Below are 23,449 nucleotides of genomic sequence, written 5' to 3'. Positions count from 1 at the left end.
TGAGTGCGGATATTATACATAGGCGTGTTGTTTGTACTTTTTAAAATTTTATAACTTTTCTGTAAGTGAAATGTTTCCAAATAGTTTTATAAAAATGCCCCTGCAGTCTCTACCACCCATCCTATGGAGCAGATGGAAGCCTCTAGAAGAATACAGCTGACTTGGCTGGAGGAGGCTTTCCTCCCAGAGTCATTCGTCCGGTCTGAGTATCAGCATTCAGAGCTAAGAGGTGGGCACAGTGAACTAAGCCTTCATCTAGCCGAGTTTATTAAGTGCCCCTGGGGAGCAGCAGCTGGAAAAGAATTGGGCTGCGGGGCCATATCTGTGCCTGTGTCTCAGACAGCAAGAGACTGCAGAGCGCGCAAGGTTTCTGCGATCATCTCATTATTTGTTCAGAAACTTTTTATTCCAAAGAAATTAGCCCTCCTTCTCCGGTGGAGTTCCCCACGTTGGTCTCACCTGCGGATTTGCTTGAGGACGTAGTCTCTGCTGATGCATTTGATGTTTTCCTCTATTACCGAGTGAACGCCATCCTCCTCTGTCAGCTGTTTTTCTAGCCACTCCGCCAGATCCTTATTATTGTCCCAAACATAGGCCTGCAAACAGATGACTCTTGGTCAAACACCAGGGCTCAGGCTAGGCCTGGACACCCTGACTGTTCAGGATCTGGAGTGCTTACTCCAAAAGTGTGCTCCGTGTCCATGATTCTCCTTCACTGTCGGCATCGTGCAGGAGGAGGAAATAGGCCTCAAGGCAGGAGCTGTGCCCTTTCTCCTTCTCTTCATTTATGGACACAGGTGTACACCTGAAGCTTCCGCGGGGCTCTCCTGAGCACTCTGGTGCTCACACCCTGACTCTGTCCTGTCAGACTCTGGGGACCGACCTATTTGATAAAGGCTAAGGGAATTCAATAACCTGACAGATTTGAGAGAACCAGTTAAAAGCCCAAACTACTTAGTAAAGTGCGATTGAGAAGGTGAGGCTGTTTATTTGGTGTTTTGCTTTCAGAGGAGCTGAGACACAATGCCTAAAGTGTAAGTCTCTAGCCCCAGTGAAGCCTGGCAGTCACTGGATGGATGAAGTCTCCTGAAATAGAGCTCACTGTCTTTCAATGAGGCACGGATGGAGGACTGATGGGAGGGGAAGTCTTGTTGCCAGGGTAGAGCGACCAGGTCAGAAACCTAAGCCCCATTTTATTACCTAAGAGAGTATTCAAAAGGATCAAGATGTCCATAACCCTGAAAGTCTCAACAAACCACCTCTCACCTCCTTTTCAAGATCATTTAGCTGAGTATTTCCTAGGTGGTTGACTACATAATAATTCAGGAGTGTGTTAGAAGCCTAATAGCCTTCTCCTTGCTCTCTTCTCTCATTTTCTTTACAAATCATTTAGGAATTGTTTTGTTAATGGTTTCCGGAAAACCAAGTACCACAATTAGGGCTCATTCATATTTATGTCATTTTGTTTGGGTAATTAAACACAAAGCTCGTCATTTAAAGGTGCGCTATCCTTCTCTGTTATCGCTAACGAAGTCAAAGTCAGAATGACAATGAGTTTGGTGCTGTAATTTAATAGGTGGGTACGCTAGGGACTCTGAGGCTTTGAGGCTTGAGATGTGGCTATAGGAAGCCTGTATACAGGCAAGGTCACCAAAGCCACAGCTGTGACTACTGGGCTGCAGAGGAAATGTTTTCATCACAAGAGGCCTCGAACAGTACAAAACTGAGCGCTAGCCTATGTTCTAACTATCTCGTGCCTTCAAATATAATGGTTTCTTTTCAGACTCTCACTTCCTGTCTCTAACTTAGCTGCCGACTTAGTTGTGACTGGTTATTTGATGTATGTCATTTCATTGACTTCTCTGTTTCTAAAAATTAAGTTCTTTACATTGGGAGGACGAAGGCTTCCCGGGACTAAAGACCAGCAGTGCGTCTCTTCTAGTTCTTTGTCCGTTTCTTTTTCTGACTCAAATGTGCCCAGTTCTGTCTGTAATCACTGATAAGCAGATCAGCAATTCTTCTGCTGGAGTGTGTGGCCCTGTCAGTGCAAACCCGAGCGAGCCTCTCCTCTCTGTGCCTGGGTTGGGACTCCCAGCATCTCTCAAGGCCGCACTGCCTTGAGAAAGTTGTTTTGCGCCTAAGGAAAGGAAGCGTCACGCCAGCCCCTACCCACGAGGGAGAAGGCGGCACTGCTTTTCCCATAACATGCTTTTAGCCCACTCTTGCGACCCAGCTTGCTGCACGCCCCACATATGGATGGGTCCCCCTGGACTCTTAAACGTCGCCACCTAAATTTCAACATTTCCATTTCCATCATTGGCAATTTACTCTTCTGCTCCATGGTTTCAGGACTTCCACACATTCCCCTACTTATGAAGATTGCGGTGGGGGGGAGGAAAAGATAAAACAATAAATGCTTCTTAGATTTCAGAATGGAAAAAAAAAAAAACACCCAAGATTTTTAGATTTACCCAAGAATCCCAAAGCCTTTAGTTTAGGAGAATATTTAATACTCTTATTAATCATTTTTAATCCGTTTGCTTTTAATTAAGAAACAGCATGATGCTTTCCTATCAACATATGCCAGGGAGCAGATTAATTGTGGCTTAAGATAACTCTCCTTGATTGGTGTAATGTATTAGCTAACGAGATGCCTGCTTCCAACGATGCTCAGACACTACGCTGGAAAGCCAGCTACCCTCCCGAGAAAACTCTTCTGCCTCCCCTCCTGCAGCCACGGAGTAGGCGAGGTGTTTAAGTTAAACATTTTGAAAAGTTCCCAGACAGGATTAGGGCAACGCATTCCAAGTTTTACAGTTGCTTGAAAATATGGGCCCTATATAAAACACCTGCTGTCTGCGCCAAGTACCACTGGATGACAGTGACCAAGCCAAACCCCAGCACATGACAGCCTAGAGTACACAAAGCAAAGGGGCCTCAAGTTCTAATCAACTGCATGTTTAGCAAAAATACACAAACTTCAGTTCACAGAGTGCCACTGGATTTTCTCAACAGACCTGGGAGGGTTACTATACTGTTGTCGGCTAATTTGCTATAACTGGGAAAAGCAAGCTCCCTTCCATTGGGTTATGGAGTTTACAGGTTTTTGTTTTTTTCCAGACAGGGTCTCCCCTTCTGTTGCCAGGGCTGGAGTAGAGTGGCATGATCACAGCTCATTGCAGCCCGAAACTCCTGGGCTCACGTGATTCTCCTGCATCAGCATCCTGAACAGCTAGGATTACAGGCACGCCCCACCATGCCCGGCAAAACTTTTTTTGGTAGAAACAGGGTCTCATTATGTTGCCCAGGCTGGTCTTGAACTCCTGGGCTCAAGCAGTTCCCCTGCCTTGGCCTCCCAACGTGCTAGGATTACAGGCATCTGCCACTGTGCCCAGCCAGAGCCTACAGTTTCTTGTTTGCTCTTTTAGAACAGTTGTAAGATTCATTAATTCCAGTCATCCAGAAGGATAAGCCACCCTTATTCCCAGGAAGAAGCCATTATTCTTTGCCTCCTTAAAATTATGAAAATGGGCCTGGCACAGTGGCTTACACCTGTTATCCCAGCAATTTGGGATGCTGAGGTAGGGAACTGCTTGAGTCCAGGAGTTTCAGACCAGCCTGGGCAACATGGCAAAACCCCGTCTCTACAAAAAATCAGCCAGGTGGGGTGGTGTGTGCCTATAGTCCCAGCTACTTGGGAGGCTGAGGTGGGAGGGGAGGATCACCTGAGCCCAGGAGGTTGAGGCTGAAAGTGAGTCATCATATACCAGTACACTCCAGCAGCCTGGGCAACAAAGTGAGACCAAAAAAAGAAAAAAAAAAAGGAAAGAAGGTGTGGCCAGTCATTCCTAGTATTCCAGCATGGACTTTAAACAAGTGTGATATGCTAGGCTGCTAACATCATGAGAGGCCTGGGCCCATATGCCACCTGTCTGCATATCCATCTGTATCAGAACATTTTACCAATAAAATATCAATAATTCTATATCACAACAGTGGCCTGTCTTCCAATGAATGTTCAACAGACACTTTCTCTCTGCATCAGCGGATAAGTATCTCAGGCACTAGTCAGCCTCACTAATTTTATGTAGTAATTACTCTATCTCACAACATCTAAATGACCTGTTTGGAAAGTTTCATTTCTAACCTATTGGATAGCTGTTAAGTCCTCCTTAGACAATGGTTCAGCAGCGCCAGGGAGTGAGCAGGGCACAACCTGATGGATGTAGCCCTGATTACTATGCCCTACTAATAACTCACCTTGGGAGCTGCTTGGAGACACCTCCAGCTAGGGAGGCTCCTCCCACTTCTGGGAAACATGCAGCCTGATGGGAGTAGGGATGGCATACACATCCCAAGGAATATGCATATTTTGGAAAGACATTTTCAACACACCTATACTTACAAGGCTAAGCCCTATCCAACAGAAGCCCAAGAAAGGATGTGATATTATACTATTAGAGTACAATAGCCAAAGGACATGTGGGCTAGGGTGGCCACCAGACCCCTGTGAACCAAGTTCCTGTGAGCCAATCCCATCTCAGCTCCAGGCCCATAGCAGGGCCAAGCAATGCTTTCCAGGTTCTACCTTACGTCCTCCCTGCCTGGCCCTGTGTGAGAGTTTGGTGTATGAGGCTTATTCATCGGTAGCCTGAGGCCAGGTGTTGAGGTCAGTGGAAATAGGCGACCCTATCAATAGTGCTTTCTCCTCTATGATCCTCACAGGGGCCTCCGTTGAGCATGCGTTTCACTTGGAAATCCAGAACAAGAGCGAGTGGGTCGCCATGTGAACAGTAAGAACGCACCATGGCATCAGGCTGTGGGAACATGAGAGCATGCCAAACCAAAGAGCGTCTGAGCACCCACTGTGCTCCGGAGTCAGCCCCCTTTCCACCGAGGTCAGTCAGCTCTACATCTTTGACTTGGTCTGTGTTGCTATTATTTTTTTTACCTTCTAACATGGAGGAGGGGAAACTAGCATATTTTGAATGTCTACTGAGCCAGACATTGTGTTCCATACTTTTTCTTTTTGGAGACAGGGTCTCACTCTCTTGCCCAGGCTGGGGTGCAGTGGCGCCATCAAAGCTCACTATAACCTCAAACTCCTTTGCCCAAGCGATGCTCTTGCCTCAGCCCCCTGAGGAGCTAGGACTACAGGTGTGTGCCAGGACACTGAGCAAATTTTAAAATTTTTTGTGAAGACAGGGTCTTGCTTTGTTATCCAGGCTGGTCTCAAACTCCTGGCCTCAAGTGATCCTCCCTCCCACTTCAGCTTCCCAAAGCACTGTGATTACAGGCGTGAGTCACCACATCTGACTTATGCTCCATACTTTACTCATCATGTTATTTAAAATCACTGAACCCCATGACATAAACATCACCCCCATTTTACAGATGAGGAAATAGAGACTTAAATAATATGCTCATGTCAGTAAATGACAAAGCTGGGATCCCAAAGTTTATGAGATTTCAAAACCCACATTCTCATTGTTCCATGCAGAGTCCTAATTTCAATTTCTACTATTGGGGTTTGGGAAAAAATAACTCAATCAGCCTGTTTGAAAAACCACATACTTCAAATTTTGGATCTAAGAATCAAGTGAGAAACCGTGCCCAGGATACAAATGTGTGCCATGTTCTTATGACCCAATTTAAACTACTATTCTTGTTATTTTTGTCAAGGAGCTGTAGTGATGCTTTGCTTCTGCCTGCAGTGAAACTATGAACCATAAATCCTACTATTTCCTAGAGTAGGATCGTCCCAGTGGATTCAAACAGACTCCCATAACTCATGGTAACAGATATCTCTAAGGGAAACAAAAGAATTATAGTGCTCAGTTATATAACATCACTGTGTCTTCAGTGTTCTGTCCCAGAATCTCTGTTTTCAGGATTAAGATTAAGAAAACAAATTCTCCAGGAACAAAAAGAACACACGGCATGGCTAATAGATGCCTATCATGAAATGTCTTTTCTTACCAGTAACCAACCACAACAAGGATTAGAGGGTCACTTCCTGGTACAAAGCCAGGTCTAGACTCAGCCAGTCTTTGCACTTGAGAAACACAACGCACAGTATCTATCGTTGTTTGAAGAACCAAAAAGAAAAAACAAAAACCATTTCCAAACAGCAAGCAGATTCTATATCACTCCTTCAGAGGCACACAGATGGCTTTTGAACACTGCAACCTTTTCTTCTCTCAAGGGCGCTGCAGATTTTATCACCCACCCCACACTAAACTAGGTCCTGCTGAGCCTGCAGAATATGGAAGGAGGTTTCAAAGCCACATGCTCTGACATCATAGGATCACCCGTCCTCACGTTCAGTCCTCGGCTTTCCTCTCAGAGCGCTCAGGAGAATGCTGCCTTTTGTACACGGGCACAAGGGAAATGGCCTCAATGCTCGGCATAGTTGGCTCCCAGTGCCTAGGCAGCCTCTTCCTGAGCTATGGGGCTGGGGTTCTCTTCTGTACTTCAGTTCCAGCCAGGAGCTTGTACACACGTGGTCAACTATTCTCTCCATTGAGATGGCAATGACCTATTTCTTCAGACGCTCTGTCCCCTTGGGAGCAGGATGCTAGGGAAAAGCTGAAGGGCCTATCTACTTGCTTCATGCTTGGAGGGAAACTATTCCTTCTCCTCATCCTTGTGCCTACTGAGGCTGGACACGTCCATTAGTGACTAATGTGGTAGGGAGGCAGTGCAGACCTCTCCTGGCCACACACACACACATTCCATTTACCTAGCCGGCCACTCTTAACTGGAGAACAACCTCTTATTTTACACTTGCCTGACTTTCAATGCCAACTTCCACTAGAAGCTGCCAGTAGCCACTGACAAAATTGTCTCACTCAATTATGATGCCACAGACTGACCTTAACCTGAACCAAATGTCGGAGAAGGCTGTGCTCCCCCACTGCACATTTGAAATATTTATCCAAAGAAGCTTTTCAGTCGTAAAAAAATGGGCCGACTTAATACAAAGGTGAATCCTAGAAGCACCCCAATTCACTGACTTTAAAACTGACAGCAAATCTTGGACTTCCTCCTTGAGAATGATGAGCAGAGGCTTCAAGCAACACTTTCTGGGCGGAGGCCAGAGTGCCCCTCTTTGTGGGCCAGGACCCTTCAAGCCACCACCAGCCTCCCGGCCCTCCATCAGTGCTCTAACCTGCTAGTCACCGAGCGTTTGTGATCACATATAGCGACGAGACAGACAGACAGATATATTTTGAGCACATACTACCAGTTTTCTGATAAAATGCATATATGATGTAAATGACTAATCCATATATTCATTACTAATAAAGGTTAATTTCTTTTTGTTAGTAAAAATACACAGAAATAAAAGTTCCAACTTTTTCTTCCCATCCTCTCCCATGGACTGTCTTATGCAGTCCACTATTCCAGGGGCAAACGCTGGTGCCCTTGCTAGGTCATCCTGGCCTGAGACCCACTCCATCCCCAACACTGAGGCTAGAGCACCAGGGACACCATCTCAGCGGGGTTACTGCTCTAGGTCACGAGCCCTCTCTGTGAGATCACCCCAAGAGAATGCCAGCTTCATAGATCCCTTTCCCTGCATAAGGGTGGACACTTCCTTCCACTTCTGATTGGAAATAGGCAGCTCTTCAGTTCTAGTCATTGCATCTCCTGCCGATCACATCCTGTTGGGCTTCTGCTCTTGGCCCCTCCAGTTCCCTCCTCCACACAGCCCCCTGAGTGGTCTTTCTAAAACAGAAATCAGAGCATGTCACTCCACTGCTTAAAATACCTGAGTGGTTTCCCACAGGCCTCAGGACAAAGTCCAAACTCCCTGACAGCTTACATGGCCCTGTGTGATCATGCCCCTGCCCCTTCTTCCTACCAAGCACCCAGTCTCTGAGCTGCCCTGAAACAGCTGCAGGATGTTCCTTCTTTACTCTCGTGGCTTAGAGGACTAGGTCCTCCAGCAGGAGATGCTATTCCTTCTGCAGGAATATTCCTCCTAAGCCCTGACCGCCCCCAAATCCAGCCTTTTCCTCTGGTTCATTTCTGCTTTGTTTTCCAGCCTCTGCTGAGACATCACTTACTCCACAAGGCTTCTTAGACCTCCCCCCATCCTTCCCAGAGAGGGTCAAGTGTCCTCTAGCTGTGCCCTGACTGTGCCCTTTGCTGTGTTTAGCATGGGCCTCACTGTTGTGCATGACCTCTTATCTGTCTCCCCCTCTAGATGGTGAGTTCTATGTGGATAGGAACAACATCTGCCTCTTTCACTGCCATGCCCCCAGAACCAAATACAGTGTCTAGTACACGGCAAGTGTTCAAAAAGGTCTGCTGAGTGATTGCATAAGCTGCAACATATGCCCTACCACCTCTTCTAACAAGATGTCATGACATGACATGTTACGGGGAGTAGCTAGGGGAGAAAACAGCTTGGATCTCTATGCTTCCCTTCCACTCCTGCCCTTAGAGGCCTGTGGACTCTTTGCTGGCAAGCCTTGCAGCCCTCAGGTGGTGTGAGGAACTCAGCAAAAAGGCTTCTCTTTGAGTGTCCCACCTACCTTCACTGTACCTTCCACTTCCACAAACCAGCGCCTTAACATGGCTTGAATCTGGCCGTCAGTCAGCTCAGGGTTGGCATTGTGGATTTTCTTCTTGACCAGGTCCTCCAGCAGGAGACGCCTCAGCCGCCAGTAGAAGAAGGTACGGGATGTCTTCCAATCCAGGATATCCTACATGCAGAGAAGAATAAGCTTAGTCAGCCCGGTCCTAATTCCTGCTTAATGCTCAGTCTGGAGGGAAACCCACAGGCATAAAAACTGATTCTCCAGGCAAGCCCTTCAGAGACCCAAGAGCTGGCTGTAAACTCCTAGCACTTCCAGATGTTCCCCAGGGCAGAATTGCAGCCCACATGCCCTGCTGTCTGCAGCACTGTGCACAGCCATGGGCCCAGCTAATGCTGATCCCACACATGGCTAAGATGTTCTGGGGAAGAGGCTGTGAGTTCCCAGATAACCAGACAAGGAGAAATTGGTTTTGAGAAGATGGATCAAACAACTTGCAGATCAATTATGAATTAGCTGCTGCAGGAACCTTAACCCTATAGTAACCCACATCCTGAGGACCCGTCACAAATGAAGGCACATGTGACTCCGTTTTCCACCAGTAAAATGCAGCTTGCCTCCTGAGGAATTAATGGAAACCTAAATTATACATTGTTTTAGGATGATAACAGTTACAGAAAAAGCGAAAATCTAAAAAATATTGAAAATGTTTTGATCTGCAGGAGTTGTTTTAATTTGGCCCTCATAGCTCTCTGCTTGTGAGCCTGTGTGCAACACACACACATACTTGCTAACATGTGGGCCTCTGACAAGTCAGGAGAAGTGGCAACCATTGTACTTACGCTAATAACACCCTTCTCCTGCATCCGGCCTGGTGTGTCGTGCAAGTCAGCAAACTGCACGGCTACCTGATGGTAAATGGGAATTAGGAATTCCTCCCGCTCCTTCAACTTGTTCTCCAACTCCTTCCGTTCAGCTGTGCTTAGCTCCGGGGTCCCTGCAATTAGATAAACATGCCCGTCACACTCTGTAGTGACCAGGAATCTCTGCACAGAAGCAGCCACAATCACAGGAAGCTCATCAGCCTGCCCCCTCTTCCCTCTGTGGCCTGGCTCTCCATTGTCTTCTCTGCTCTTTGCTGATTAACAGGGCCCTACAAGATGCCAGACCTGTCTTTATCTTGCCACAGGAAGCCCACATGCCCTCTTTTCCCTGTGGCAGTCACAAGTGTGAAGGCAGATGGCAGTCCCTCGCCCATGCCTCTCCCTGAGAAGGTGCAAGTAGCCACCTAGAGGCCTGCAGCATCTTGCTGACACCACCCAGACTCCTCCTTCCCGAGGCCAGTACTTGTACGCTGACACCATGCCTATCCCTGCTGACCAACATCAAAGCAGCTGGGCTACTCCATATGTGGGATGTGGTGAGAGCATCCCCAAGCTCCAAGCACAAACTAGTAGCTCAGCTCTTGTTTTCCTGTGTACATGCAAGTTATCTGCCAAACTTGGCAAGGACCTGAATACCTCCTAAAGTTACAAGCCATAGTACTTCATGGCTTCTAATCTCAGGTTTATATACTCTTAACCTCTAATTAGCAGAACTCAATCTAATCAGAGCCAGATCCTCATGTCTTATGTCAGCTCAGTGGGTCAGCCTGTGGTCTCCCGCCTGGGCTGCCACTGCCAGAGCCAATCCCTGACCAGAGTGACAAAGACATTCTACTTCCTGGGCTAAAGGAGAAGGAGGATGTAAAAAGAGAAAGGCAGTCGGCAAACCTCATTTGGATCACTGCACACGGTACTCTGACTCAACAGACAGGAGGCTTTGGAATTCCTTGTAACAAGGAAGGACCCCTCCCCCAATCAATAGCGTCCCAGTAGAGGTGTTGCTATGGTGTGCTTTTCTTCCTAATTACTTTCAGAATGGGATCTGCAATCAATACTGAAAATTTAGCTGCCTGCCTAGTAAGGAGGAGTAAGTCTAGCTAAAGGAGCAATAGGTGACAGCCCCTGGTGTTAGGGACAACCTGAAGTGCTTTGTCACCAAAGCTGACAAATAAATACATGAGCACAGGTGATAGGATGCAGAAGACGAAGGTCTATTTCAAGCATGCCTGTCTGGGAACAGGCCTCGTTTTTTACACCACTATGAATCATATGCCATAAACAGCCTTGGGCTGCTGACTGAGCAGTAAGTATTATACATAAACACAGGTTAACAGAGGAGGGATGTAACTATAGTACTTAAGTTCCATTTTTGTAGGTTTTTTGGATGCCCAACTCTATCTCTTTTTTTAAGCTCATCACCATTTCAAAACTGTGATGAAGGTGCCACTGATGTGCTGCTTTAGGCCCCGGTGCCTCAGCAGTGTTCCTTCCAAAACATCTGAACAGCATGAACGCACAGGGCCCCATACTAACGGATGACATTCTAGCGTAGATCTGCCTGGAGGGCTGATGGCAGGAGGGCTGAGGGATCAAGGGCTGGCTGGTGTCTTTGGAGATGAGACATTCTCAGAACACCCTTGGCAGGGAAGCAAATGTTTTCCCTTCTCCCTAGAAAGAAACCAAGATCCCCTGGAGAAATAGCTGATTCTAGGGTTGAGGCAGGGAAAACATCAGATGAACCTGAGGTGGAAGCCCTCAAAAAATGATTGAGACATGTTAGAACAATGCAGGAGCCAGTTTTGAATGTGTTCCCACTGGCCAGATCTGGGACAATGAGCACTAAAATAAATAATGATATTTATCACCAGACAGGGTATTTGTGGAATGAAACTAGAATCTACCAGTTCACCCTCATATAAGTAATTAAATGAGGGAGAAGGGAAAGGGAACACTGTCTCTTCCAGCAGAAGAACAGTAAGTGTAGAGGAAATGATGGAATTAGAAAAATCACCGTTTTACAAGCATCACAGTAAATTACTCTGCCAAGAATCATCAATGGATGTCAAAGCCAGTGGGTGAAAGTTTGATAAGAAACAGAATGTTCACAAAGTCTTAAAATATTCCTTACAAATCACTTATTAATTACAAAGGGGAAAATGGTAACTTTATAGTGGATTAACCTAGTGAACAACACCTTAAACAAGTAATTAAATTACCATCAATAGGACAGACTGATACTGTGACTCCTGATGACATCCTGAGAAGGACAGAACGTGACTTCCGCAACAGTCCTGCCCAAAAAGCAGAATCGGAATCTAACCACAAACCCAAACTGAGGAAACATGCTACAAAAAAGTGGCTCACTCTTCAAAAATGTGAAAAACAAAGAAAGGTCGAAGAATCAGTTCAGATTAAAGGAGATTAAAAATACTTGACAATGAATTTCAATGTGTGCTCATTAGATCAGATATCAGACCGCCCCCTCAAAAAAAAAAAAAGCTAAAAAGGACATTGAGATAATTGGTAAAATTTTATTTAATATGAGTCATGAATTAGTAGTATCAATGTTTACGGTTCTTGATTTTGATAATTGTGGTTATGTAGGAGAAAGTCTGTGTTCTTAGAAATACACACTAATATTTATGAATAAAGAAGCATGAGGGCTGGGCGCGGTGGCTCACACTTATAATCCCAGCACATTGGGAGGCTGAGGTAGGTGGGTTACTTGAGGCCAGGAGTTTGAGACCAGCCTGGCCAACATGACAAGACCTTGTCTCTACTAAAAATACAAAAATTAGCAGGGCATGGTGGCACATGCCTGCAGTCTCAGCTACTCAGGAGGCTGAGGCATGAGAATTGCTTGAACCTGGGAAGAGGAGTTTGCAGTGAGTCAAGATTGCGTCACTGCACTCCAGCCTGGGCAATGGAGTGAGACTCTGTCTCAACAAAATAAATATTAAATAAATAAAATAAAAATACAGACAAGAGGTCCACAGATTACTTCTCAAACGGCTCAAAGAAAATGCATGTGTGTGTGGAGCAAGAGACAATAAATACATGTACACATGTGAATATGCAGAAATAATAAAGCAATGGGATATTAACAATAGGTGAATTTGAGGAAAAAAGCATTGAATTATTCTTGTAACTTTTTTTGTGAAATTCTTATCAAATGAAAAGTTTTAAAAATGAGGCAAGCTGGAAAAGAAAACTTATTCCTGGCTATCCAATGCATATAATCAATAATCAAAGGTACTGGGCACCATTCTAAGTGCTTTATATTTGTTAATTTATTATCACAATAACCTTAGGAGACTGGTATTCTTATTATTCCCATTTTACAGGTGAGGAGACTGAGGCACTGAGAATTTACGCGACTTACCAAGGTCACAAAGCTAGCAAGTGACACAGCCAAGGCTCAAATGCAGCAGTCTGGGTCCCAAAGCTTTTGAAGACTGTTAGCTGTCCTTTCTTGCTTACTTGGGCAGAAGACAAGTGCTTCAGTAGTAGTGTCCCTTTAATTTCTGAAAGGCTAAGTGATGATGGTGGGCTCCTGGCTAATAAAGTAACATTAAATACTTCAATGTTACTGAGTGCTTTCCCAGTTGCTTCAGGTATGTGATCTCTAATCCTTATGACAACTCAACTTTATGCCAGGGTATCTATTTTACAGGTAAGAAAACCACAGCTCTGAAATGTAAAGGGACTTCCCCAATGGCATCCAGCTCTTTTTTTTTTTTTTTTTTTTTTTTGAGATGGAGTCTTGCTCTGTCGCTCAGGTTAGAGTGCAGTGGCGTGATCTCGGCTCACTACAACCTCTGCCCCCTGAGTTCCAGTGATTCTTCGGCCTCAGCTTCCCAAGTAGCTGGGATTACAAGTGCCCATCACCACGCCCGGCTAATTTTTGTATTGTTAGTAGAGATGTGGTTTCACCATGTTGGCCAGACTGGTCTCAAACTGACCTCAGGTGATCTGCCTGCCTTGGCCTCCAAAAGTGCTAGGATTATAGGCGTGAGCCACCGCACCTGGCTGCATCCAGCTCTTAAGTGGGCAAGTCAGGATTTACACTTGGGTCTGGCTCTCTCCAAAGCCTGTGTTCTTCCACGTTAAATGGTACTGAAGGCTGGCACGTAGATATCCTGCAGCGGCCACTATAGGGAAACCAGCTGGAGAGTTGGTTTTCTGTTCGCAAGGAGTTAAGAACTGGCTGCAGAAGAGGGAGCAGCTATGGGCTGAGGACCGTGTTTCAGAAACCAGGCTTTGGCTTCGCCAAGTTGGAAGGACGGAGGATGCTGGCTTCTGGGTCTTACCCTCTCAATCAAGCTATTCTAGAGCTTTGAAAGAATAACAAAATAAACGCCTGTAATGCTCTGGCCCTACTGAGACTAGGAAGATCACAGGGCATTCCTCCAAAGCCTGCCTTGTTTGATTCCTTCAGTAATGCCTCTGATTATGGTTCAAGACCCACCTCAAAAAAGCATCAAAGCAAGGAAAAGACTGAAGTGGAGAATATATGTGTTTTTAAATGCTCATGTGAAGGTCAAGGATTTGTGTGCTTTGTTTTAGGGGAAAATATATTTTTTAAATTTTATTTTCTAAAAATAAAAGGCTGTTGTTAAGCCAGTTATATCCATGTGTTGCACACCGAGGGCCCCTCTCCTCTTGTACAGCAAAGCAGCCAGCCCCGGTAATGATTTAGAGGAGATTAACAAATATGTCAATGTCTATTTTCTGCTTAATTTAAAAGCGACGTCTATAAAGATTTTTGACTTCTGAACCCTGTTCTCCTGAAAGAAGGTAAGAATGAGGAGGGGGATAAAGAGTGATTATCCTATCATTGATCGTTTGTCAGGAGCATTTCTTATTCACTGGACTATTGTAAAAAGCTAAGCTCTCGATCAATCCTGTAAGCTCCCTGTACAATTAAATATCTTGAAATGGTTTTCTTTCTTTTCTAGCCAGATTGCAGGGCCTCGGGGTTTTTAGGAAAGCAAGTTGGTGTGTACACGTGTGTGAGTGTGTTTAAGAATATGCTACAGAGAGAAAAGTCATTCTTTTCTAGAATTCTACATTAGGAAATGGCTGGGCGGGAGTAAAAAGGTAGGTGCTCCCATCCTTTCCTACCCAAAATAAAAAGTCCCTATGCAAGTTGGGAGCACTGCCTGAAGCCAGGAGTTCAAGATCAGCCTGGACAACAAAGCAAGACCCTGTCTCTACAAACACACACACACACACACACACACGCCAAGTGTGGTAGCTCACACCTGTAATACCAGAACTTTGGGAGGCCAAGGTGGGAGGATGGCTTGAGCCCAGGGTGCCAGCCTGGGCAACAAAGCGAGACCCTGTCTTTCCTCCCCCATGCCCCCAGAATTAGCCAGGCATGGTGAAGCGTGCCTGTAGTCCCAGAGATGCCCTGGCCGCTGAGGGAGGAGGATCGCTGGAGCCTGGGAGTTCAAGGCTGTGGTGAACCATGATTGTGCTGCTGCGCTCCAGCCTAGGTCAGGAGTGTCCAACCTTTCGGCTTCCTTGGGCCACATTGGAAGAAGAATTATTATCCTGGGCCACACATAAAATACACTAACACTAATGATAGCCAATGAGCTAGGGAAAAAAATTGTAAAAAAAATCTCATAATGTTTTAAGAAAGCTTACAAATTTGTGTTGGGCCACACGTGGCCTACAGGCCACAGGCTGGACAAGTTTGGCTTAGGTGAAAGAGGGTGACCTTGTCTCTTAAAAAATAAGTCCCCATGAAATCCTAAAAATGCACACTTCTAATTAAAAATTTTAAAGAGTTAAACAGAGATGAAATATCACTGATCAAATAAGAAGGGCTAACAGTATTGAGATGTTACTGTGTGCTGATACTGTTAAAGTACTTTTCATCTCATTTAATCCTTACAACAATCCTAAAAGACAAGATGAGGAAACTGAGGCACAAAAAAGTAACTCACCCAAGACCACAAAGCTAGGAAATAGTGGAGTTGTGATTTTGTACTAGGTAATCTGGTTTAAGGGCCCATGCTCCTTAAACAAAGCAGTTCAAATTGACTTGAAAGTATCCACAACACAGTGGCCTATCAGGTGTTCCCTGGAGCCAGGATACAATGAAAAGCCACATTTCTCCTCCATGGTATCAAAAGTGAAGAGAGGCTGGACACGGTGGGTCATGCCTGTAATGTCAGTACTTTGAGAGGCCAAGGTGGGAAGGATTGCTTGAGGCCAGGAGTTTGAGACCAGCCCTGGCAACACAGGGAAATTCTATCTCTATAAATATTTAAAAATTAGCTGAATGTGGTGGTGCATGCCTGTAGTCCTAGCTACTTGGGAGGCTGCGGTAGGAGAATTGCTTGAGCCTGGCAGGTCGAGGTGTCATGAGCTATGAACATGACACTGAACTCCAGGCTGGCGGACAGAGTGAGAATCTGTCTCTGACCGAAAAAAGAAAAAAAGGGAAACTCCCAGAGGAAAGAGCTGATTTCTGCAGCAGGAGGTATTTTTTGCCCAGCCATACCACTTAAATAGGCCAGGAGAAGGCCAGCCCTAGTCTGTGTATGAACAAACTACATCATAAAAGCAGGATTTGGGGGAGGTGACATCTTCAAAGCTTGCAATAAAAATCAGACTCGTAGACTAAAAATTCTCTGCCCAGCCAAAGGCTCTAGGTGGCCTTGCAGAAATCTTTTTCCTTTTCTGAGTTGCGTTCCTCATTTATGTAACAACAATCCCAGTCTGGCAAACAGGGAAAATGTTTTATGAAAGAATGTGATATTAAAGGGTTTTAAAAAACATTCTCAACTTTCAAAAAAGTTATACTTGGTGGCAGGTGCCTGTAATCTCAGCTACTTGGGAGGCTGAGGCAGGAGAATCGCTTGAACCTGGGAGGCAGAGGTTGCAGTGAGCCAAGATCGCACCACGACACTCCAGCCCAGGCGACAGTGCGAGGCTCCATCTCAAAAACAAAACAAAAACAAAAACAAACAGTTATACTAAGAAGCCTATGTAAATTTAAATCCAGTTTTAACGTTGATGGGCCCTTCTTCCTTAAGAAAGCAATTTGCGCTGGGTATGGTGGCTCAGGCCTGTAATCCCAACACTTCAGGAGGCCAGGCAGGCAGATCACCTGAAGTCAGGACTTCAAGACCAGCATGACCAACATGAAGGAACCACGTCTCTGCTAAAAATACAAAATTAGCCGGGCGTGGTGGTGCATGCCTGTAATCCCAGCTCCTCAGGAGGCTGAGGCAGGAGAACCGCTTGAACCCGGGAGGCAGAGGTTGCAGTGAGCCGTGATTGTGCCGCTGCACTCCAGCCTGGGCAACAAGAGCAAAACTCTGGAAAAAAAAAGAAAGAAAGAAAGAAACGAAAGAAAGAAAGGAATGAAAGAAAAGAAAAGAAAAGGAAAGAAACTTGCTTTGATTGGTTCAATACTTCCGATGCTAGAGGTAAGAACCAGACCACGCTCCCCAGAGAGCTCCTGAATATCTCAGATATTAAAACACACTCCCATCCCTCAACCTTGAGACTGAAAAATCAGCATTAAAAAGACTGGAATCTTATTAAGATTCAGAAGTACAAACACAAGTAGTTGTTTAAAAGATCTATGTAATCACATTTTCTATGTTGAAAGAAATTTTTCTATAAAGATACTAAGATAGCGTAAAAAAAAAAATCCTGCAAAACTATTTCTATATCCATAACAGGTGTGCCTTTCTTTACACAAAAGCATTCTTGAAAAACTGCGTAAATCAGATCCTGTTTTAAATGCCTTAAGGGAGCTATTTTATGAGGAACCCTGCAGTGAATCCTTTGGTAAGGCAAATAATCCTTTTGTAATGGGAATAATTTCTCCCAATGTATCTAGCTTTTTTTAAAATCCCATTTTCATATATCTGCTTTTCTTCAAAGGGGGCCATACCTATCTAAATACACCCACATTTGCATATTGATTTTAACAGCAATCCTCTCAGGGATGTTTAACCCTAAAGTTCCTTGCAACAGTGTTAGTGCTCTACTGTTCATATTTTTAAAAATCATTATATTAATAGAAAACCCAGAGATTTCCAAACAGGAATAAAAAAAAAAAAAAAAAACAACTGCTCCCCGATCAGCCCTGTCCCTGTGTTTCCAGGCAGACATATCCATATAAAAAAGGTCAGGAAACAGCATATAATTCTCTGAATTCTTCTGGTAGAAATATGCCTCTGCAGTCTTCATTATTTTCCTTCCCCAATTTGCTCTCCCTATGTCTGGCAGGTCAGGATACAGGGATCTGGTCATTTGGGACCAAGATACATTCTGATGACAGCTTTCTCTTGGGGAATCCCTTTAACTAAATGCCTGCCAGGTCCCTCTGGCCAAACAGAATTGTGAATCACTGCTTTCTTAGGGGAAGCAAGCCCAGGTGCTTTTATAAATACAATCAGATTAAAGGATCAAACTAAAATGACCCCTTTCTCTTCTCAGAAAATGTTGTCACTATTGCACTAAACTTCACCAAGTCAAATAGCTTCTGAATCAGTGTGAGGGGTAGGTTTTCAGCTACTGCTAACAGGAGAGGAGGCAAGATCCCACATCTACCTTCGTGATAGAAAGCCTCGTGTTATTTCTCATCAGCCTCCTTACTGCAGAGGACCCAGTGGCCGTAGTGTCAGCGAGGACACTCCAAGTTCAACAGGTGAGAGGTGAAAGGCCACTCACTAAGGCATGCGTATCAGAACTTCTTTCTTTCCTAGTCTTAACTTTCCAGGCAACGACATACTTTCTGCCTCAAACAAGCAACTCTGTCTCTTTTCAGCTTTCAGCCTCCTGAAGATAGACACAAGAGTTGGAAAAACACAACTCAGATACTGTGATCACCTCTGCCAGAAAAGCAGCTTAACCCTTAAGTCCCCTTAGCCCAGGGAACAGTCTTTTTCCTGTCATTCTGGCTGCTAAAGAGAAGGCTTGGGAGGAAGGCATTCCTGAAGATTTTTACAGACGGGAGTTTATCCTCACCTGCCACCACAATGCTCCATATCTGCACCTGGGGCAACCTTGACCCTGAAGACATGGTGGGTGTGGGCAGGCCTAGAAGGACTAGGCGAGGGCCAGCAGCAGTGCTCAGTCCATGCTGCTGCTTACTGTGGCAGGCAGGCAGGGCATGTTCTGTGTGGGTGGCGGTGCTGTGTGGCAGGCTGCCAGCTGCCTGGGAATAGGGCCACGACCAAGAACAAGTTCCCCTAAGTGGCTCCTTTGCCCAGGTGCTCTTCGTATTGAGAGAGAGGGACAGTGGGGAACTTACAGTTGCTTCACACTTGGGCTGGACAGTTCTCTCTCCATCTAAATTGATTTCTCTCTGAACACAAAAGGAGGGGAAGGATCCAGGAGAGGACCTCAGGTCACAGCACTCAAGAGGCCAGGCTAGCAAGGCCATCCCGCTCCACAGCCACTCTGCCTGCTCCTGGCCTTGTGAGGCAGTAGAAGGATATCAGAGAGAGACAAAAAGGCCTGGGAGGGCTGCGGCTCCATTTCCAGAGAAGAAATTTAATTTCCTTAAGGCAACCAAATGGTAGGAAGTAATTCTTGAAATGACTCTACCAAGCCCTGGTTCTGTGAATCAGGGTCAGAACAGATTCAGCAATGCAAGACTCAGGGGCGTGGGCTTTGTTCACTTTTCTTTCTGAGGTAATTCTTCCCTTTACTTCTATTAGGAATCAGTGTAGGTACTATTTACATATTTTCTGTTATAATCACAGACCTGCAAACTAGTAATTCACCATCTTTCCACCCAAACTAACCATGTAAGATGAGAAAAGGCCATTAAAAAAAATGAAAGTTCTAGAAGAGATGAAGTTAGCTGCTCGAAGTTAAATATTACTCATTCTTAGAAAATAAATAGTAATTATGATTTTTTTTTTTTGACAGGGTTTTGCTCTTCTTGCCCAGGCTGGAGTGCAATGGTGCGATCTTGGCTCACTGCAACCTCCACCTCCCGGGTTCAAGCAATTGTCCTGCCTCAGCCTCCTGAGTAGCTGGGACTACAGACATGCACCACCATGCCTGGCTAATTTTGTATTTTTAGTAGAGACGGGGTTTCTCCATGTTGGTCAGGCTGGTCTCGAACTCCCAACCTCAGGTGATCTGCCCGCCTTGTCCTCCCAAAGTGCTGGGATTACAGATGTGTGCCACCGCGCCTGGAATAATTATGTTTTTGAACACAGTCGATCAGTTGTGCGCTGCTTTGTCTGAGTGATCTGTGAGTGAGCTCCCCAGTAAAGAGGCAGATTTGGGGAGAGAACGGGAACACAAGATAACATCCACTCCTACAGGCTTTCTCCTAAATCAGATTTTCTCTGTGGAATTGGCTTTAGATTACAACGGGAAAGAATCCTTGTTTAATTTATTTTAGGCTCAGTATTCAGCTGAGGAAAAATCTGAAGAAATTCTGAGAAATGGAGAACACAGGGAATGAGAATTCCATTCTGGGCTCTGGTGTAGTTTTATTTATTTTGTATCTTAGATTATTCACTTTTTTGGCCTCAATTTCCCAATCTGAAAAATGAGACAATTTTCACCCACTTTGTGAAAAAGAATTTCGGTAGTTTGGTTCTAGGCATTGCTAAAAGAGCTGGAATCATTGTGAACCCCAAAGGAACCGGGTTCGTAGTATGTCCCGTTATATCCAGGCTGACCTGTTTTGTCGCAGAGACAGCTGCCCGTGTCGGATATCCCTGAGAGACAGGACTATACTTCTGTTTCTTTCCTATTTCCACATGTGGGACGGAGCCACAGAGAATGCTGGATACCAAACATGGCCATCTGCTTTTTCTAATGACTAAGACGGAAAGATAATGATGCAACGAAGTAAATGCGTACTCATCTGCTCCTCATATTAGCTAGGCAGAGGTGTGATCTCCACTTTATGGTTGGAAAAAACTGATGTTTGGAGAAGTTAAATAATTTACAAGACTCGCAGTTAGTTATTCTTCTTCCAAGTCCACTGCTCATGTCCCTAAGCTGCCCTAGGCCAGAGCCTGCTTCACATTTAGCAGACTAAGGGTCCTTCTTCAAGTGCCATCTTGGTCAAGGTCAAATAAATATGGTTTTCTCCAATGCGGATAGGAAATTGATAATGAGATGATTTGTAACAAATGATTAAACGGCTATCACTTGGGAGTCTCCTCCCTCTCCCCTTCATGTGCTTCAAAAGTTAAAAGGTGCTGGTTGAAGGTGGGAGCGACATCACTTTCCCTGAAGAGAAAGAAGCTTCATCCCCACACCCCTAACCATCCAGTCCTTCTGCAAATGGAGAGAGGATCCCTCTCCCTACCACCCAGTTACTCTGAAGGGATAACAGCCATTGGGGGGTTAAAAAGAGGCAGTGAACCCCTAGTTAATGAGTAGGAATTCAGCAGGCAGTGTAAGATAAATGGAGCTCTCTCTGCTTCTGCTAGAGTCAGCATGAACTGCGGCCCTGCGGCTTGTTTGTGGCAAATGGAGTGCGCGAAATATCAAAGGGCAGTGATCCAGAAGAAGACCGACTTTGACAAATTTTAAATTGGCCAGAAAGAAAACCAGCAAAAAGAAAAAAAAAAAGAAAGAAAAGAAAAAAAAAAAAAAAAAAAAAGGAAAAGAAAAAGGAAGAAAAAAAAGGAAAAAGAGAAAAAGGAAAATGATGCAATTTGCTGTACCCTGCAATTGCGGCATTGCTGCCTTTGTATGGAATTAGTAGTAAACACAATCGAGGGATGCTGGCAGCAATTATGAGCCATCTAAGTGAGATGCTTATCAGTGGCTGAAGCTTTTAGAGCTCTTTCTATGTACAGTTGTAAGTAACTTGCTGTTGAGCTGCAGTTACTTTAATTAAAGTGTATGGGGTTGGTCAGAAGTAATTATCCTGTTTGGAAAAGAAAGAGAAAAAAACCACCTCAACAATTCTGGGTGGCAATAGATTTTAGAAACAACTCTCATTTCTTGTATGTGTGCATTCCCCATAAAAGGATCAGATTGTGGTGAGTTAGACTTATTGGTGGCTGTTACCCAGTGGCAAACAATGGGACACAAACAGGGTTTATTGTAACCCAAGTCACCGTGTTTGGCAGGCAACCTGGCTCAGTGCTCTAAATTCCTGGATGTACAGTCTCCACAGTGTAGGCAAACGGGATTTTTCTGTCTCTGGATGGTGGGGACATACAGTCCACAAATGGTACTTTATTAATTAAATTATCATTTGGAATATAAATGAGCTAGCATTTCTTCTCCATTCACTGAGTTTCACTACGTTTTAAAGGCAATCTCTGTTCCTTTAGAAAAAAAACAAAAACAAGACAAACCAACCGACAAAAGAACCTCGAGCAATTATCTTTACTAACATAGCAAGCAGCTCAATGGGAGACCTGGGCAGAAAATCAGTGTTTTAAAAGAATCTGAAACTCATTTAGACTCTGGACTCAACACAGGACTCCCATGGTTTAGTCCTATGTTCAAATCACAAGTGGCTTCCAAAAGCTCTGAAAACAAATGAGCAAGAGAGTAATGGCTGGAAGCATTAAGCACGCCTGCTCTCAGGGCTATTCTGGCTGCAGTTACTGTTTGGAAGCACACAGTGCGCAATCTTTACTTCTATTTCTCTAGCTCAGGATGACCCCTGGACACCGCCTGGGTAAAGACTCCTGCTTTTCTATCCCATCTCTCAGAAATGAAGTGAGCTGTCCAAAGAAACAAGTAGAAACAGGACATATTTAGATCTAGCATATTCTCTGTCTGGTGAGGCCTGCCCCCAGAAGCAACTCTAGCTACTCATTCTCTACAAGGACATCTTAGAAAGACGGGCTTTTTGCACTCTAAGGAAATATCAGGAAAAAAAATCAGGTGACTTTTGCTTTTTTAGGGCTCACTTTCCCTATTATACACACTATTTCATTCTACCAGGGTTTTTACCATATAGAGGACAGTAAATAAAGATTATCATGAATTTGATCAAATGCTTCAGTGCCTCCTCCCCTGGCCTATGAATGCACTCATTACAAATCAGCTGAATGGCTCATTGATTTGCCAGGAGGACAAGCAGACATACCCAATCGCTCAGCCAAGTGGATGTAGACTGGGTCCACCCGACGCATGGTTTTCACCAGATCCTTTCTGCGGAATTTGATTTCTACTGTCCCTTCTGGCTCCAGAACAGATCCCCTGGATCAGAAAGAAAGAAAACAAAACAGAAATAGAGGTACTTTAAAGGAAGGAGACAACAAAATGAGGCCAGTTACAATTTGTGGACCAAGAAATAGCTTCATTATGGTTTTGCCCACCTATGGTTAACAGACATCTCCCCAGGGAGAATAGTAGGCGCCAGAGAAGTGTCTAAGTGAGGTATGAGAAAGGCCTGGCAAAAAGTATTTAAAGTAATTCTCATTACCACACTAGTCAACTTCCATTTCAAAGGGAGAAGAATACAGATTCCACCACCTACAGCTGGTAAGAGTAACAGGAATCACATTATTTTCCATGGGAAAAAAAAATGCTGTAGGCACAGTGACAGGGGAATCACCTCCATCACGTAGGATGTACAGTGATGAAGGGCAATGCTTCATCAATACTATCTATCTATCTATCTCACCAATACCACAGCTGTCAGTCTGCTTGTAGGACACTGATCAGACACACTAAGCCAGGCCAAGTAGGAAGTAAAACATTCTGCCCAGTGATATGGAAATGAGCAGAGTCAAAGGTCTCAGGGTTACTTTTAGTGCATACTAACGATGTTCAATCCCCAGAAACTTTGCCCTAAACATCTTTTAAAAAAAAAAACCCCACAGCTTTCTAGTTTAAAAAAATATAGCTAATGTTTACTATGTACATGGCACTGTTCTAATCACTTACATGTAAATCCTTACAACAATCCTCTGCCCAGTCTCCATCTACTATGTAGTAAGGTTCTGTGATTATTCCCGTTTTACAGATGAGAAAACTACGGTTTAGGAAGTTATGAGACTCGTCCAAATATAACAAGAGGCAGAACTGGATTTGAAACCAGAC

General features: G+C 44.7%; 1 protein-coding gene and 1 long non-coding RNA gene across 10 annotated transcripts in view; one reads left to right on the top strand and one right to left on the bottom strand.

Annotated features, from left to right (window-relative positions):
* LOC105476889 (uncharacterized) overlaps positions 1–22,496 on the top strand; it is a 52,421-nt gene extending 29,925 nt beyond the window's left edge. The window contains exons 2-3 of the long non-coding RNA XR_984321.3: positions 4,726–4,898; positions 12,775–22,496. This is a non-coding gene — a long non-coding RNA (uncharacterized lncRNA). The remainder of the gene's footprint in view (positions 1–4,725; positions 4,899–12,774) is intronic.
* Positions 1–23,449, bottom strand: part of LOC105476887 (acetyl-CoA carboxylase alpha) — a 330,276-nt gene that overhangs the window by 3,412 nt on the left and 303,415 nt on the right. For all 9 annotated transcript variants that reach the window (XM_011733176.2, XM_011733177.2, XM_011733179.2 and 6 more), the window contains 4 exons: positions 22,491–22,603; positions 9,389–9,543; positions 8,544–8,714; positions 460–596 (listed from right to left, as the gene is read on the bottom strand). In XM_011733176.2, the coding sequence (XP_011731478.1) occupies positions 460–596; positions 8,544–8,714; positions 9,389–9,543; positions 22,491–22,603 (576 nt within the window). The remainder of the gene's footprint in view (positions 1–459; positions 597–8,543; positions 8,715–9,388; positions 9,544–22,490; positions 22,604–23,449) is intronic.

The sequence above is a fragment of the Macaca nemestrina genome, chromosome 17 (genome assembly GCF_043159975.1).
Source record: "Macaca nemestrina isolate mMacNem1 chromosome 17, mMacNem.hap1, whole genome shotgun sequence".
NCBI lineage: Eukaryota > Metazoa > Chordata > Mammalia > Primates > Cercopithecidae > Macaca > Macaca nemestrina.
Note: the sequence above shows the minus strand (reverse complement) of the source record. Positions and strands in the feature narration are given on the sequence as shown.